Source organism: Salmo trutta, chromosome 22 (assembly GCF_901001165.1).
Source record: "Salmo trutta chromosome 22, fSalTru1.1, whole genome shotgun sequence".
NCBI classification, from domain to species: domain Eukaryota; kingdom Metazoa; phylum Chordata; class Actinopteri; order Salmoniformes; family Salmonidae; genus Salmo; species Salmo trutta.
Genome location: NC_042978.1, coordinates 16,564,653 through 16,582,723, shown reverse-complemented (window position 1 = coordinate 16,582,723; position 18,071 = coordinate 16,564,653). Strand labels below are relative to the sequence as shown.

The 18,071-nt window shown below is 43.8% G+C and overlaps 1 protein-coding gene across 1 annotated transcript in view; it reads right to left on the bottom strand.

Annotated features, from left to right (window-relative positions):
• Positions 1-16,313, bottom strand: part of LOC115158227 (potassium/sodium hyperpolarization-activated cyclic nucleotide-gated channel 2) — a 69,256-nt gene extending 52,943 nt beyond the window's left edge. The window contains exons 1-3 of the mRNA XM_029706909.1: positions 14,954-16,313; positions 9,168-9,591; positions 6,517-6,678 (exon numbers count right to left, since the gene is read on the bottom strand). Coding sequence (XP_029562769.1) covers positions 6,517-6,678; positions 9,168-9,591; positions 14,954-15,852 — 1,485 coding nt within the window. The 5' untranslated portion in view covers positions 15,853-16,313. The remainder of the gene's footprint in view (positions 1-6,516; positions 6,679-9,167; positions 9,592-14,953) is intronic.
• Between the last annotated feature and the right edge of the window lie 1,758 nt (positions 16,314-18,071).

Below are 18,071 nucleotides of genomic sequence, written 5' to 3'. Positions count from 1 at the left end.
AATCAGAAGGGAGACAGACCCATTGAAATCACGTAGAATGTACAGTTGAAGTCGGAAGTTTACATACTTTGGTTGGAGTCATTAAAACTCGTTTTTCAACCGCTTCACAAGTTGGTTAGGACATCTACTTTGTGCATGACACAAGTCATTTTTTCAACAATTGTTTACAGACAGATTATTTCACAAGTCCAGTGGGTCAGAAGTTTACATGCACTAAGTTCACTGTGCCTTTAAACAGCTTGGAAAATTCCAGAAAATGATGTCATGGCTTTAGAAGCTTCTGATAGGCTAATTGACATCATTTGAGTCAATTGGAGATTTACCTGTGGATGTATTTCAAGGCCTACCTTAAAACTCCGTGCCTCTTTTCTTGACATCATGGGAAAATCAAAAGAAATCAGCCAAGACCTCAGAAAAAGATTGTAGACCTCCACAAGTCTGGTTCATCCTTGGGAGCAATTTCCAAACGCCTGAAGGTACCACGTTCATCTGTACAAATAATAGTACGCAAGTATAAACACCATGGGACCACGCAGCGGCCATACCGCTCAGGAAGGAGACGCGTTCTGTCTCCTTGAGATGAATGTACTTTGGTGCGAAAAGTGCAAATCAATTCCAGAACAACAGCAAAGGACCTTGTGAAGATGCTGGAGGAAACAGGTACAAAAGTATGTATATCCACAGTAAAACGAGTCCTATATCAACATAACCTGAAAGGCCGCTCAGCAAGGAAGAAGCCACTGCTCCAAACCCGCCATAAAAAAGCCAGACTACAGTTTGTAACTGCACTTGGGGACAAAGATCATACTTTTTGGAGAAATGTCCTCTGGTCTGATGAAACAAAAATGTAATTGTTTGGTCATAATGACCATCGTTATGTTTGGAGGAAAAAGGGGGAGGATTGCAAGCCGAAGAACACCATCCCAACCATGAAGCACAGGGGTGGCAGCATCATGTTGTGGGGGTGCTTTGCTGCAGGAGGGACTGGTGCACTTCAGAATATAGATGGCATCATGAGGAAAGAAAATTGTGTGGATATATTGAAGTAACATCTCAAGACATCAGTCAGGAAGTTAAAGCTTGGTCGCAAATGGGTTTTCCAAATGTACAATAACCCCAAGCATACTTCCAAAGTTGTGGCAAAATGGCTTAAGGACAACAAAGTCAAGGTATTGGAGTGGCCATCACAAAGCCCTGACCTCAACCCTATAGAACATTTCTGGGCAGAACTGAAAAAGCGTGTGCGAGCAAGGAGGCCTACAAACCTGACTCAGTAACACCAGCTCTGTCAGGAGGAATGGGACAAAATTCACCCAAATTATTGTGGGAAGCTTGTGGAAGGCTACCCGAAACATTTGACCCAAGTTAAACAATTTAAAGGCAATACTACCAAATACTAATTGAGGGTATGTAAACCTCTGACCCACTAGGAATGTGATGAAAGAAATAAAAGCTGAAATAAATCATTCTTTCAACTATTATTCTTACATTTCACATTCTTAAAATAAATTGGTGATCCTAACTGACCTATGACAGGGAATTTTTACTAGGATTAAATGTCAGGAATTGTGAAAAACTGAGTTTAAATGTATTTGACTAAGGTGTATGTAAACTTCAGAATTCAACTGTATGTGTTGCCACCCTAGGGTCATGGACTACTCATAAAGCAAATTAGTAGAACTGTTATTATTCAAAAACACAAAATACAGTCAAACCGTCAAAAATGTGAAAAGTATTGTGGCCATAGCGTGTGTGTGTCTCTGTTCTCAGAGCAGCATGGAGGATGCAGAGCAGGATGCGGTGATTAGGCAGCAGTACCGGGATGCAGTGAGTAGACAGGCAGCCACTCGAAGTGAACAAGTCTCGAGTGGCAGGGAGATGGATCATTTAACGCTGCGTCTCTCATTTGAAGCCATCCGCCTCCAGAGAAATGCTGACCTTGGTTGCTGGGAGATGCCAGCCAGCCTGCGCCTGCCTGCACCCGATCGCCCAGGACGACTGTTCTCAGGGAAATTGACATGGAGTACACAGAGTAGAGGCCCAGCTCAGAGGAACAGAACATCAACAGGACCGAGAGGCATGGGTCCATGTGTATGTTTGTGCACGCGGCGTACGCTCATAGTGTGTCAGAGTGTGTGCGTGTGTGTCTGTGCGTGCATACCTGTGTGTGTGTGGCATACACACAGCACTGCACCCTAGCTACCATCATCCCAAATCAAGGACGGAGGGGAGGGGGCCAAACACAATTACTGCACAGTAAGAGACACTGAGTCAACGTCTGCGCTAGCCACAATCCTGGGCCTGGTTCAGGGACTGTGATGTAGAGCTGGCATGTAGTAGTGGAGCAGTCTACCCAGGCAGGCACAGTCCACCCAGGCCCAGGCCAGTCTGAGGGGAGACGTGGGAGAGAGAGAGCCACCCTCCACCATCTGACTGCTCTCTACTATGGGGTAATGGTGGCCATCTGGAACTAGAGACCTGGAACATACAGCTCTTTTAGTTTAAATCAAATCAAGTGCAGCTAAATGCATCGGTTTCTAGCTTCAACAGTGCAGTAATATCTAGCAATAAAAAAAAAAACAATACACACATAATCCAGAAAAATACAAAAGTAAGTTATATAGTATGAGCCATGACTAGAATACAGTATATACAGTACCAGTCAAAAGTTTGGACACCTACTCATTCAAGGGTTTTTCTTTATTTTGACTATTTTCTACATTGTAGAACAATAGTGAAGACATCAGAACTATGAAATAACACATATGGAATCATATAGTAACCAAAAAAGGGTTAAACAAATCAAAACATATTTTATATTTGAGATTCTTCAAAGTAGCCACCCTTTGCCTTGATGGCAGCTTTGCACTCTTGGCATTCTCTCAACCAGCTTCACCTAGAATGCTTTTCCAACAGTCTTGAAGGAGTTCCCACATATGCTGAGCACTTGTTGGCTGCTTTTCCTTCACTCTGCGCTCCAACTCATCCCAAACCATCAAAATTGGGTTGAGGTTGGGTGATTGTGGAGACCAGGTCATCTGATGCAGCACTCCATCACTATCCCTCTTGGTCACATAGCCCTTACACAGCCTGGAGGTGTGTTGGGTCATTATCCTGTTAAAAAACTAATGATAGCCCCTCTAAGCACAAACCAGAATGCTGTGGTAGCCATGCTGGTTAAGTGTGGCTTGAATTCTAAATTAATCACAGACAGTGTCACCAGCAAAGCACTTCCACACCTCCTCCTCCATGCTTCACGGTGGGAACCACACATGCGGAGATCATCCTTTCAGCCACTGGGACCACCCATACGTAAGGATTGATTTCCACCAGTCAAATGTCCATCGATGGTGTTTCTTGGCCCAAGCAAGTCTCTTCTTCTTATTGATGTCCTTTAGTAGTGGTTTCTTTGCAGCAATTTGACCATGAAGGCCTGATTCACGCAGCCTCCTGTGTTGAGATGTGTCTTACTTTTATTTGGGCTGCAATTTCTGAGGCTGGTAACTCTAATGCATTTATCATCTGCAGCAGAGGTAACTCTGGGTCTTACTTTCCTGTGGCGGTCCTCATGAGAGCCAGTTTCATCATAGCGCTTGATGGTTTTTGCGACTGCACTTAAAGAAACTTTCAAAGTTCTTGACATTTTATGGATTGACTGACCTTCATGTCTTAAAGTGATGATTCTCTTTGCTTATTTGAGCTGTTTTTGCCATAATATGAACTTGGTCTTTTACCAAATAGGGCTATCTTCTGTATACCACCCCTACCTTGTCATAACACAACTGATTGGCTCAAACGCATTAAGAAGGAAAGATATTCTACAAATGAACTTTTAACAAAGCACACCTGTTAATTGAAGTGCATTCCAGGTGACTACCTCATGACGCTGGTTGAGAGAATGCCAAGAGTGTGCAAAGCTGTTGCGGAAGACACATTTCAGTTGAAGGCATTAATTTGTACAACTGTCTAGGTATCCCCCTTTCCCTTTCCCAATGACTATGTACATAGGGCAGCAGTCTCTAAGGTGCGGGGTAGAGTACTGGGTGGTAGCCTACTAGAACAGTTACAAAGGTTCAGGGCAGGGTCCTGGGCGGAGGCCGGCTAGTGGTGACTGTTTAACAATCTGATTGCCTGGAGATAGAAGCTGTTTCTCAGTCTGTCGTTTCCAGCTTTGATGCACCTGTACTGTCCCCACCTTTTACATGGTAGCGGGGTGAACAGGCTGTAGCTTGGATGGCTGAGGTCCTTGATGATCTTCTTGGCTTTCCTTTGACACTGTGTGCCATGGATGTCCTGGAGGGAAGTATGTCCCCGGTAATGCGTTGGGTTGAACCAGCCTGACAGGATGCTCTCAATGGTGCATCTGTAGAAGTTTGTGAGGGTCTTAGGGGCCAAGCTGTTGCACCTTCTTCATCACACTGTCTGTGTATGTTCCCGCTGGCATCTAGCCCCCTCTGGCCTATACAACCCCTCCCATCTGGGACCAAGTCTTTCTGGTGTCTGGGGCCATATTGAGTTAAAAAGACATTTTCCAGCCCAACTCTCTGTCCAATAAATTGCAGCGATCCGATATGTTTAAGCATGTGTGTGTGTGTATGCCTGCATGCCTGTGTATTGATGAGCCCCCTGCCTCTCCTGTGCCCTCTAGGGTTGAGGAATAGCAGACAGGTGGTGTGACTGACTAGGACTCCCGTACAGCTGAGAGAGTAGCTGGCAGCCCCAGAACCACCCCCCCAGGTCTTCAGGACCTTTACTACCATGCCATCAGCACTGTCATGCCATAAGCACTGTCTAACAGCACAGGAGACACATTTATGTTCTACAAGCATAGAGTAACCTGCAACCTGTTGAGTTGCCTTAATGATATTGCTGTGCTGTAACATAAAACTCCAATGGGTAAAAACACAAATGCTTCTGCACATGCTATTTCCAAGTCCAAATAAGAAAGTATTGAGACATGTCCATGTGAAAACAAATAGTTCAGGCAGGAACTAAAATAACCAAGCAATGTGTTGAATCTCAGTCAGGTGCATCTATGTTGATCCTCAGTCATGCTAGGCCTCAGCCTGTTCAAAACACATTTGTCTGTGAGCACTCAGCCAGAGATTGATGGCTTGTGAGGGCTGATGGATTACTAGCACTATAATATCTGGAGAAAGAGAAGGAGAAGACAGGTGTGCTGCTGCAACGTGCCCCCTGCCTGTTCACGTCTTCTGACTTTATTCTCTCTGTAGTGTTGTCAGCCTCCTCTCTCTACGAGGAGTCTGCAGGTGGACACAAACAATGAATCATCTGTGAGTCCACAGACATCAGAGCAAAGAAAAGGAACGGAGTGCCGAGAGAGAATGACAGGGCCTTTTTGTCTTCCTTTCTGACAGCGAGAGAGTGACATGTGCTGAATGATTGGGGTCCGGGCCTGAGACTAGAGAGAGCCTGTTGTGACACGTGACAACAAACCTTCAACAAGCCTCTTAAGTACTACTATAATTGCTTGTTTACAGCAGGCCTGGGCGAGTGTGTCGTTCTTAGCAGGAGCTGGTTAGGAAACACCTGTTGGTCCTTGAATGTTTTTGTCTCAGTGAAGACAATATATTCACTCTAATATGGTCTGTGCCTCAGGATTCTTGCTTTTCCCAGCACTGGTATTTTGGATGAGCATCTACTTCAGACCTCTTTTGAGGTAGGAAATACTCCTTCACGGCAGCACTTGAATGACTGATTTTCCGGACCTAGATTAAGCTTACTCCTGGACTATAAAGCATGCTCTGTGGAGAACCACTGAAGGTGTTTTTAGTCCAGGAATAGGCTTCATCTGTGTCCGCAGCCTCAGGGCAATTCGTAAGATTTGGAATGTAAATCTGTTCCCCTCCATTTAGTACGAAACATTACCATTACCATCTACGTTAGGTTACATTACAAATGGAATGGTGGTCGTACAATATATATATATATCATACGAATTAAAGGACGTATAGTATTATACGTGTTACCCGGTTGTACAACAGCATACCAATTAGATGAGGTAAGTTCATACCTCATGGGTGATGTATAGTATTATACGTTCTTCTCTGAGACCAAGTTGCTTGTTACATGGTAACAACAAAGGAGAATTACGGGGAGAATTTGCATTGGTGGATAAATATCAACAAAGGTTAGGATAATTTATGTAAAAAGTCAGGGGAACTAAAACGACAAAAGTTAGGAAAATGTAACTAAAAAAGTTAGATGAATTGGGTTAATAAGGTTAGAATATGGATTAGCTAAAATGCTACAGTTGTCCCTGACACGTCTAGAACACGCAACCTTTGGATTGCTAGACGGTCACGGTCCAACTTCCCTCCTATCGTTTCTGTCTTAAGTAACCATACCAAATGTAACATATTAGACTTATTAGAAATGCAAATATTTACGTAAAATACCAAACGTCTGCCCAGTAGTCCAGTCTGGTGCCCAGGAATTGGCCCCTAGAGTACCGGATGGATCTAGATTCTAGAGTGTGTATTAAGCAGCACTTACCACCATCTTGTTGAGAGAGACCCAACAGTCCTGGGGGAAGTCCTGCAGCATGGGAACCAGGAACTGCAAACAGCCATCCCAGTGACACAGCAGCAGCATCATACCAATCAGGTTGAAGATACGCATCACTGCACTGGCCAGGTCATAGGTCATATGGAAGATCTGTCACGAGAGGGTCAGAGAGAGAGGAGTCAGTGGTGTGTTACACACCTCATTCATTCACCATTTCACATGGACTTAGCCTGTTAACATAGCCAATGAACACATGATAAAAAAAAAAATAGAAACAGATTCCATTATTTGCATTATCTGGTTACAACAGGATTTGGATTCATGATCGGATTAGTTATTGTAATTAAATAAGTAAGTTTACCGGTGCCAATGATGCACAGTTGCTTTTCTGTACACACAGAAGTTGAACTTAGTTTGCCTTGAGAAATTAAGTACATCAAATGACTTCAGTGATGACGGCAATCCTTTCCTCATCAGAGGCACTAAAAGCTTTGATGAGACAAATATGACCAAGAGAGATAAGCATGGAGTGTCAAAATTAGAGCTCCATCGAAGTGTGAGCCAGGTGATTCAGTCACCTCACAAGACCTCACGCAAACCCATGGGTTCAAAGCTTAACCGAACACAAAATGAAAAGCAGCTCTGATAGACAACACAAGGTTGGAGTGCCTCCTTTCGTTGTTTGTAAAAGTGACTGTATTGGAATATCGGTGGTGAAAAAGGCCAAACAAGCATCCTTCTGCATGACCTCTTTCTAGCTTTGTCTCAAAAGCCCTAAAATTAAAAACAAAATCCCTGTATTACTGAGTTTGGGTGATATTGGGTTATTTTCACGGTGCCTGTACAGCTGTTTCTGTATCTGTTTATGGACAATTTACCTGCAGCGTACACACACACCTAAATAAATGCAATGGCTTGTCGTACACCATTAAGGTCAGCGGGCTCAGATTGGTGCATTTAGCGTATCGCGGTGCCCTCACAGGCAGCTGCTCGCCATCTCTCAACTCCCCTCCATGCTTCTGCTATCAGACTCACTGCCCGCAAGCAACAGGAGGAGGAGGAGAAAACACTTGAAGGCCTTGCATTTTGATTAGGATCCAATCATGGGCTAAAACGAAGTCTTCAGCTAACTAGCAGAACTATGACATGTAACATGTGCCACTGTCAGTTGGCTGGAAGGGTCAGGGCACATAGCGTAGATGTGACAAGAACCTTATGGCCTGCAGCCCATTACCCAGATAAAAAGAGGTCAAAGCATTACGCAATCCACTCTAACACATTACACAACAGTTCCGCAGCCACTAATATGGAAATACTGTATCAATTCAATTAAAATGTAATTGTTTATGGATTCTGATTAAATCATAATGCTCTAGACGGGAATCAGAAATGAGAGCCGGCTAAGTGAAAGTCTTCCTGAACCCACAACGCAATCCTAGAGTACCCAGTGCACTGCTGCCTGGCCAGCCCAGCTCATGAAAAAGGTAACATCCACAGTCTGGACGTGACTGCAAATGGAAGAGGTTGATACAAGCTTCCTATTCCCGGAAAGCCTCAGTGTTTTTACTGCTGCATCCTGTCTAGCACCTAGAACACAAACTAACAAGCACGTACACACAAACAGCCCAATGCAGAAGGGATAACACCCAGGGAATACGTGGGCCTCGATAGGGTATCAGAGAAGTGCTCCAAACAGCTGTCAGCTACAGGCAGTAGTAAAGAAGACTGTGTTCCCAGGTACATCTTGATGAGCACATTGCTCTCTAAGAAAATGAAGTCATTGTATGACATGGAGTTAAGGTTCCTCCTTTATTCAGCGAGTTGTCTAACTGGCCCTCTCATGCTCCAGATGAGGTGAGCAGCTGCCCTGTGCAGAGCAGAGCTGAGCAGTGGGCGAGAGGCACTCGGTTACGCAAGGGGTTGATTCAATAATTAGGGGTTGTGTCTGGCTCAAATTACCACTCTGGAATCAAGAAAATAATTGTCCCATTAAGTAGAGTACAGAACACACACACAAATGAGTCATCCGACTTGGGTCAGCTCAGAGCCTCTTCTGGAATATCTTAGCTAGCACAGAAGGGGCATGAATGTATGTTTGGCCATCCTCCCCTCTGTTTGGTCAGCACAGCTTTACACATTCAGTCACATCAGGGTAAAACAGGCCACTGTGACTGGCTGCACGCCACAGCCAAATGCTGCGATGATGAGGCTAACTGGCCGACACAGTCACTGAGAAAGCAAAGCTGTAGATCTCAGCATCCTGCTGATGTATATCACTACAGATACAGAGAGAAAACAGTTTTGAAGGCCTGTGATAGTGTGAGACTAGCCTATTATTGGAAGGACATTACCCTGAAGTAGGTTGGGCTGATGATGTTCATATCTGACTCCCTTCTGTACTTGCCCTGATTTGACAAACTAAAAGAGCTTATTCCTTCTACTGCTGCCTTAACATTGTATCATAGGGGTATTGCGGCCTACCCCCTTTTTCCATTGGTCGATGCAAGTACTTATGCAAGTACTCCATTGGTCGATGCTATTTTTCTTCTCCTCAAGACCAGTATGTAGGAGATCTAGTTTCAGGCACTTCTTTCACGCTTGCTATGTTAGGTCAAAGTAAGTTCTAGAGCCCAGTTTACCTCTTCCCATTGGTGGATGTAGCGGATGAGCCTGGACAGCCTGAGCAGCCTCAGCAGACTGAGGATCTTGGTAAAGCGTAGGATCCTCAGGGCTCTGGCCGTCTTATACAACTCGGAGTCTATCCCCTTCTCAACGATCAGGAAGATATAATCCACAGGGATGGAGGAGACAAAGTCCACCAAGAACCAGGTCTTTAGGTACGTCCTCTTGATCTTCCTGGGGTCCAGGATGATCTCGGTGTTGTCCTCAAATACAATGCCTGTGCGGAAGTTGAGGACCAGGTCCATGAGGAAGAAGGTATCAGAGACCACGTTGAAGATGATCCAGGGCGCGGTGGTCTCGTCCTTGAAAAAGGTGATCCCAACGGGGATGATGATGAGGTTGCCCACCATGAACATCAGCATGGTGAAATCCCAGTAGAACCTAGAGGGCAGGAGAAGGAGGTTAGGGGACTGAGAGACAGTTATGGTGGAAGAACTCGGGACACCTGAACTTCAACTCCTGTTCAATCGAGTACAGGCGTAACTAAATTCAAAACAAAGAATGCAATATAACATTTTATGAAATAGTTTGGGGAATGGCCTTGTCGCGAGGGAAGATCCTCGGAGACAGATTATGTGATGACAGTTAGCCCTATGCGGGACCAATTGACAGGTGCTATTACTTAGTAATAATAGTACAATAACAGTACAGTAAGTGACTAGGGTATATCATGATGAGTACTAGTTCAAGTAGAAACTGTAGTATCACTGTTTTCATTATGAGCAAATGTTCTTCTTTGCTGTTTGCTGTGCATATCACATGCAAGTAGTTGGGAATGGCCAGGAACGTCACAATACATTATCACTATACTGAGGAGCTGATGAGATACTGTATGTACTGCGATTCTCACGAATCACGATTCTACATTTAATGCAATTTGATACTGCAATTTAATTGCGATTTGATGTTCCAGACATATTCTCACTATATGTCTGCTGCAGAGACAAGAGAGAGAGCATGAGAAAACAAGTTTTGATCAGACCGGGTAATATAAGTGCTGAAAACAAATTGGCACCCTAAATTTTAAAAAAAGATGGAGAACAAGCTATGAAGGAAAAATACTGGTGTTTGGGTGCAAGTAACTAGTACAAGCTGATGCTACCTACAGTGGCAAAAATAAATAAACAATACTAGGAGACAAATATCAATATAGCATCATCCAAAAATAATATCACGATATGTAACTGTATGGATTCTTTCCCCCATCACTAAAAGTCGCTGATGTTGCTTTATCCATCTGACAAGTACCCTCTCGACTTACTGCAGCCTGCTCTGTACTGTCCACATCTCACAACACCCTCTGTCAGACAGGGGCACACGGACAATTACACACACACACACACAGAGGCAAGCTCACACACACACACACACACACACACACACACAAGGCTGGTGGCATAGCCTACTGTGAAACAGTTCATAATCAACAGTCATATCACTGCAACCTGTCAAAAATAAAGTCAAGGTCACGTCAAGGACAGGAGGGGAGACGATGGGGGAGAGGGTGATATGAGGGTACAGCTGGATGGTGAATTGATTCTAAATCCTTGCTACAAATACAAAGGGTGGCATAAGTGAAACCAGAATAGTAGGCCTATCAGTATATTTGAATTATTGTGACTGCCAGGTTATGTAAGATAGTTACACTACAAGTTTATGGAATTTTGCATATGGAATGTTACACTTGACAATAACATGTGTGAGATAAGAGATGGATTAATACTGAAGAGCTCAACTGAAAATACATATTGAATTGTGCACCTAGTGTAATATCAGTGGCTATCAATATTGCTGTCTAATCAACCCAAGGTAACGGGAGTCAATGCTTGGGAAGAGTGTAACTGATAGGTGGGACGCTGAGTCATGTCTTGATTGACTGATCCTGCCTGATCGGAAACGAACATCGATGACTCCACTGAGTGAGTGATGAGATCATCCTTCCAACGAGAAGTTGCTACAGGAGGCTACATAACAAAAATGCCCTAAATGTTGCCGTGAAGTTTGCAAATTGCTCAAATTTACTGTATCGGAGAAGTTATTGGTTGTGAAATAGGCCTACTCTACCAAAATTGCTCTCTGTCTAAACGCACAGTATGTGACAGTATGCTGTCATGTTGACAGGTTTGACTGTCGAGCTGTTTTTCATGGTTCGGGCTAGGCCCCTTAGTTCCAGTGAAGGGAAATCTTAACGCTATAGCATACAATAACATTATCGATGATTCTGTGCTTCCAACTTTGTGGCAACAGTTTTGGGAGGCCATTTTTGTCCTGTTTGAGCATGACAATACCCCCATGCCCAAAGCGAGGTTCATACAGAAATGGTTTGTTGAGATCCGTGTGGAAGAACTTGACTGGCCAGCACAGAGCCCTGACCTCAATCCCGTCGAACACCTTTGGGATGAATTGGAACGCCGATTGCGGGCCTAATTGCCCAACATCAGTGCCCAACCTCACTAATGCTCTTGCGGCTGAATGGAAGCTTGTCCCCGCAGCAATGTTCCAACATCTATTGGAAAGCCTTCCCAGAAAAGTGGAGGTTGTTATAGCTGCAAAGGCGGGACCAACTCCATATTAATGCCCATGATTTTGGAATGAGATGTTCGACGAGCAGGTTTCCATATACTTTTGGTCATGTAGCGTATCTCACCCTATGTGAACCTAACCTGCAAACTGAAGGCTACCTTACAAACATACATAACAGTACTACTTTACATTTGTGTTACTGAGTAATGAGTCAGTGTACGTCCCTGTGTGTTTCTCCAAAAGATAAGGTCATGTTGAGGAAAGAGGGAGCAACGGGATCGGGGTGCTGCTTAATAACACAACTCATCATTCACTTTAAAAACCACTCCAACTTTAACCCTAGAAGAGATGATGCCTTAACTCTTTCTTGACATAAAGACCTGGAATTCACTTAATAAAAAATCGTGGTGCCTCTTATAATTACACGTGCACGTAATGGCATTGATTATCAGTTTAAAATAGCTGTCTCCATACGAGGGAGAGTCTGTCTTAGACCGAAGCGTCTGATTTCGGGGGAAAGCCTAAACGTTTATGGGACTCTGTTGTAGAGCGATGTGTGAAAATGACAGGAGAATAGTGAGGGATAGGGACGAAGAAGCTGCAGTGAGATAGCTCAAGCTGATTTTGCATTCATGTTTTGTTCCCGATTTTAATTACAGAGTATTAAATAAACACCGACACCTACCCATAACGAAATCCAAAAGATCAAACTAGATTGGTGCGTTTAGTATTTTCAATATGACATCTAATATTAATATATTTGCATGCAATAATATCCTGTCAAGAGTCATGCATGCATGGTTCCGTTCATGTAACATTCATATTTTATTAATATGCAATGACAAAATAAATATGAACCATGTTTGACCAAGTTGTGTGACAAAACAATATCAGATGTTTGTGTATGATACTGTAATCCAGGGATGGGAAACTGGAGGCCCACACACCCTCTTTTGAAGGCCCTCGGATCAATCCCCCCGCCCCAAAAAATATATATACAGTACCAGTCAAAAGTTTGCACATACCTACTCATTCAAGGGTTTTTCTTTATTTTTACTATTATTGTAGAATAATAGTGAAGACATGAAATAACACATACGGAATCATGTAGTAACCAAAAAAAAAAGTGTTAAACAAATCAAGATATATTTTACATTTGAGATTCTTCCAAGTAGCCACCATTTGCCTTGATGACAGCTTTGCCAACTCTTGGTATTCTCTCAACCAGCTTCATGAGGTAGTCACCTGGAATGCATTTCAATTAACAGGTGTGCCTTGTTAAAAGTTAATTTGTGGAATTTCTTTCCTTCTTAATGCGTTTTAGCAAATCAGTTGTGTTGTGACAAGGTAGGGGTGGTATACAGAAGATGTGGTATAGATCTTCTGGGTGGTATACAGAAGATGTGGTAAAAGACCAAGTCCATATTATGGCAAGAACAGCTCAAATAAGCAACACCATCATTACTTTAAGACAGGTCTGGGCAATTCCAGTCCTCGAGGGCCTGATTGGTGTCAATGTTTTGCCTCAGCCCCAGCTAACACACCTGACTCCAATAATCACCTAATCATGATCTTCAGTTTAGAATGCAATTTGATTAAATCAGCTGTGTTTGCTAGGGATGGTAAAAAAGTGTGACACCAATCAGGCCCTCGAGGACTGGAGTTGCCCACCCCTGCTTTAAGACATGAAGGTCAGTCAATCAGGCCACAAGTGCAGTTGCAAAAACCATCAAGAACTATGATGAAACTGGGTCTAATGAGGACCGCCACAGGAAAGGAAGACGCAGAGTTACCTTTGCTGCAGAAGATAAGTTCATTAGAGTTACCAGCCTCAGAAATTGCAGGCCAAATAAATGTTTAACAGAGTTCAAGTAAGACATATCTCAACATCAACTGTTCAGAGGAGACTGCCTGAATCAAGCCTTCATGGTCAAATTGCTGCAAAGAAACCACTATTAAAGGACACCAAGTAATAACAATAAAATGCTTGGGCCAAGAAATATGAGCAATGGACATTAGACCTGTGGAAATCTTTCCTTTGGTCTGATGAGCCCAAATTTGAGAGCAGAGTAGGTGAACGGATAATCTCTGCATGTGTGATTCCCACCGTGAAGCATGGAGGAGATGTGATGGTGTGGGGTGCTTTGCTGGTGACACTGTCTGATTTATTTAGAATTCAAGACACACTTAACCAGCATGGCTACCACAGCATTCTACAGCGATACGCCATCCCATCTGGCTTGCGGTTAGTGGGATTATAATTTGTTTTTCAACACGACAATGACCCAACACACCTCCAGGCTGTGTAAGGGCTATTTGACCAAGAAGGAGAGTGATGGAGGGCATCAGATGACCTGGTCTCCACAATCACCCGACCTCAACCCAATTGAAATGGTTTGGGATGAGTTAGACCGCAGAGTGAAGGAAAAACAGCCAACAAGTGCTGAGCGTATGTGGGAACTCCTTCAAGTCTGTTGAAAAAAGCATTCCAGATGAAGCTGGTTGAGAGAATGCCAAGTGTGTGCAAAGCTGTCAGCAAGGCAATGGGTAGCTTCTTTGAAGAATCTCAAATATATTTGATTTGTTTAAAGCTTTTTTGGTTGCTACATGATTCAATGTGTTATTTCATAGTTTTGATGTCTTCACTATTATTATACAATGTAGAAAATAGTAAAAATAAAGAAAAACCCTTGAATGAGTAGTTGTGTACAAACTTTCGACTGGTACACACACACACACACACAAATACACACACACATATATATATACATAGTGTTTTTAAGAACTCAGTCAGGGTCTCAATTTACTGTTGCGATTTAGAGTAGTAGACTACAAATGAGTAGTAGACTTAAACTACTGATGTTTCAGCAACGCAACTCTCATCCCTAAATCAAGTATTTTCCATGGACTAGGTCTTTAGACCCCAATTATATCAACACTGCGCAATGATGAGAATGTGCAACATACCTTTCCAGCTTTTAGATTCGGTGTTGTTCTCCCAATATATGTTGCCTAATTTGACATTTAGTGGCAATGCGTTACGTCAAAATGGATGTCAACAAATCTTATAATTTAACATCTCATAACCAATTTGTTATAAAGCATTGGAAGTAGTTTATGTTAATTTGTATTCAAGTTACTTATTGGGTAAATTGTTTAGGCCATAGATCACATGACCAATTTTAGCCCACCTCAGAGTGGCACTTGACTCAACCCATACCTGAAATCGCTGTATGGATGAATAATCCAATTACCGGCCGATTGGACGCGCTCTTGTTCCTTTTCCACCGCTTTTTGGCTCCCAAACATACGCAGGGAAAATTTATTAACTCCAGGCTGAAGCATGGAACTAAATTGGCGCTGCATATAAGTCCGATTGTCCTGCGGTTCCCCATCATCTGGCACAATCTGGGGTCCATCCTCAGATTTAAAAAATGCGAGAGAATTCCTGTTCTGTTGGTTCTGCACAGAGGACGATGCTTTTCTATTAGGGGCATTTGAGAAGGAAACTCTGGAGTCCTTTTTCTCATTGCCAGTAGTTGTTGCCCCGGCCACCTCGGGCCCTTGCCCCTGTGCTAAGGACCCGGCTGAGGTGATCGAACCGTCCATGCTGGCGACTCTGGAATTACATCTAGTTGGCCTTTTCCCGTTGTCCGGTGCAACGATTCCACCTGTCCGTTTCTCCTGCCTAGAGACGATGGAGGACAGGCTCCCTGAAATGTTGGGGTCCCTTCTGCAATCTCCGTTGTTGCTGCATATCACACCGGTAGTGCCTTCACCTGTCCAACAAGTAGCCAACCCGGTTACCGCTGATCCTGTGGCTGAGTCCCCTCCAGCCCTATAGTATGAGCCGCCACGGGCAGCAGCATCTCCCTGGCATAACAGAGCACAGCTTGTGGCGCCTGTAGGAGCACAAGGTGCGGAATCTTCGCCTTGCATGAACCACAGCTCATTGTTGGAGTTCTTGCGCGCTGTTGACGATGCTCCCCCTCCTGGCGTAAATTGCTTCATCTTCAAACTTTGACCGTTCCTATCGCCTCTGCCACCAACGGAGCCGGTTCCGCACAATAGAGGCTGCTGGAATTTGGACTCATCTTCTCCATCCTCGGCCTCGTCCATAACAGCGCGTGGGAATAGAGTGCGCGCCTTCGGAACCTTTGCGTGGCTGGGCGGCGACGAGTTCAAAGCAGCCCCAGCCTATTGTATCCAGTGGAAACCAATTTAGGATACAGCACCAGTGGCGTTGCTATGGCTGCAATCTGGCTATTCGTTTCATGTCACAGTGAAACGGAGAGCCCGTCCTATTACCTAAAACCTCAGAGCCCTCCTCTCCTCCTCACGAATGACATCCAAGGGAAAGATCCAATGTGAGAGGACAGCATGGTGAACCAAAGAAAGTGATGAAAAAGTCATACAAGTGTGAAATATTTTAAATATCTGTTTTGAATATTGTATTTTCAATTCAAATAGTTTGTGAAACATTCAAATGCAATAGTAGCCTTGAAAGGTCAATCGATCAGCACAATGGCAAATGTACTCCATTTTATGCACAGCATGCATGTGTAATCACCAAAATATACTGTTGGTCTTACTTCACCTGAGAAATGGAATATGTGCCAATATAGGCTACAATATCCACCAGTACAGATGTCGATTTATTCAAGACACATTGATAGGCTACGTCAAACATGCCACCTAGAATCACAATGGTTCCTCCACTGATGATTAAATGGCACCCTCTGGTGTCGAATCTTCTCAGAATGATTTGGATGTGTAGGCCTACTGATGTAATATTGTACAGTGAGTCTATATCGGTTTGGACTATGAAATCAGACTTTTAGTCCACTCATTTACTAGTCTCCCTAGGACCTAGGCAGAGAAATTGCCCCCCACAACATAAGCAATGTTCCAGTATACAGTCATGGCCAAAAGTTTTGAGAATGACAAATATTAATTTCCACAAAGTTAGCTGCCTCAGTGTCTTTAGATATTTTTGTCAGATGTTACTATGGAATACTGAAGTATAATTACAAGCATTTCATAAGTGTCAAAGGCTTTTATTGACAATTACATGAAGTTGATGCAAAGAGTCAATATTTGCAGTGTTGACCCTTCTTGTTCAAGACCTCTGCCATCTGCCCTGGCATGCTGTCAATTAACTTCTGGGCCACATCCTGACTGATGGCAGCCCATTCTTGCATAATCAATGCATGGAGTTTGACAGAATTTGTGGGTTTTTGTTTGTCCACCCGACTCTTGAGGGTTGACCACAAGTTCTCAATGGGATTAAGGTCTGGGGAGTTTCCTGGCCATGGACCCAAAATATTGGTTTTATTCCCTGAGCCACTTAGTTATCACTTTTGCCTTATGGCAAGGTGCTCCATCATGCTGTAAAAGGCATAGTTCGTCACCAAACTGTTCGTGGATGGTTGGGAGAAGTTGATCTCGGAGGATGTGTTGATTCTTTATTCATGGCTGTGTTCTTAGGCAAATTGTGAGTGAGCCCACTCCCTTGGCTGAGAAGCAACCCCACACATGGATGGATGCTTTACTGTTGGCATGACACAGGACTGGTGGTAGCGCTCACCTTGTCTTCTCCGTACAAGCTTTTTTCCGGATGCCCCAAACAATCGGAAAGGGGATTCAGAGAAAATGACTATACCCCAGTCCTCAGCAGTCCAATCCCTGTACCTTTTGCAGAATATCAGTCTGTCCCTGATGTTTTTCCTGGAGAGAAGTTGCTTCTTTGCTGCCCTTCTTGACACCAGGCCATCCTCAAAGTCTTCGCCTCACTGTGCATGCAGATGCACTCACACCTGCCTGCTGCCATTCCTGAGCAAGCTCTGTACTGGTGGTGCCCCGACCCCGCAGCTGAATCAACTTTAGGAGACGGCCCTGGTGCTTGCTGGACTTTCTTGGGTGCCCTGAAGCCTTCTTCACAACAATTGAACCGCTCTCCTTGAAGTTCTTGATGCTCCGATAAATGGTTGACTTAGGCGCAATCTTACTGGCAGCAATATCCTTGCCTGTGAAGCCCTTTTTGTGCAAAGCAATGATGACGGCACGTGTTTCCTTGAAGGTAACCATGGCTGACAGAGGAAGAACAATGATTCCAAGCACCACCCAGCTTCCAGTCTGTTATTCGAACTCAAATCAGCATGAGAGTGATCTCCAGCCTTGTCCTCGTCAACTCACACCTGTGTTAACGAGAGAATCACTGACATGTCAGCTGGTCCTTTTGTGGCAGGGCTGAAATGCAGTGGAAATGTTTTTGGGGGATTCAGTTAATTTGCATGACAAACAGGGACTTTGCAATTAATTGCAATTCATTTGATCAC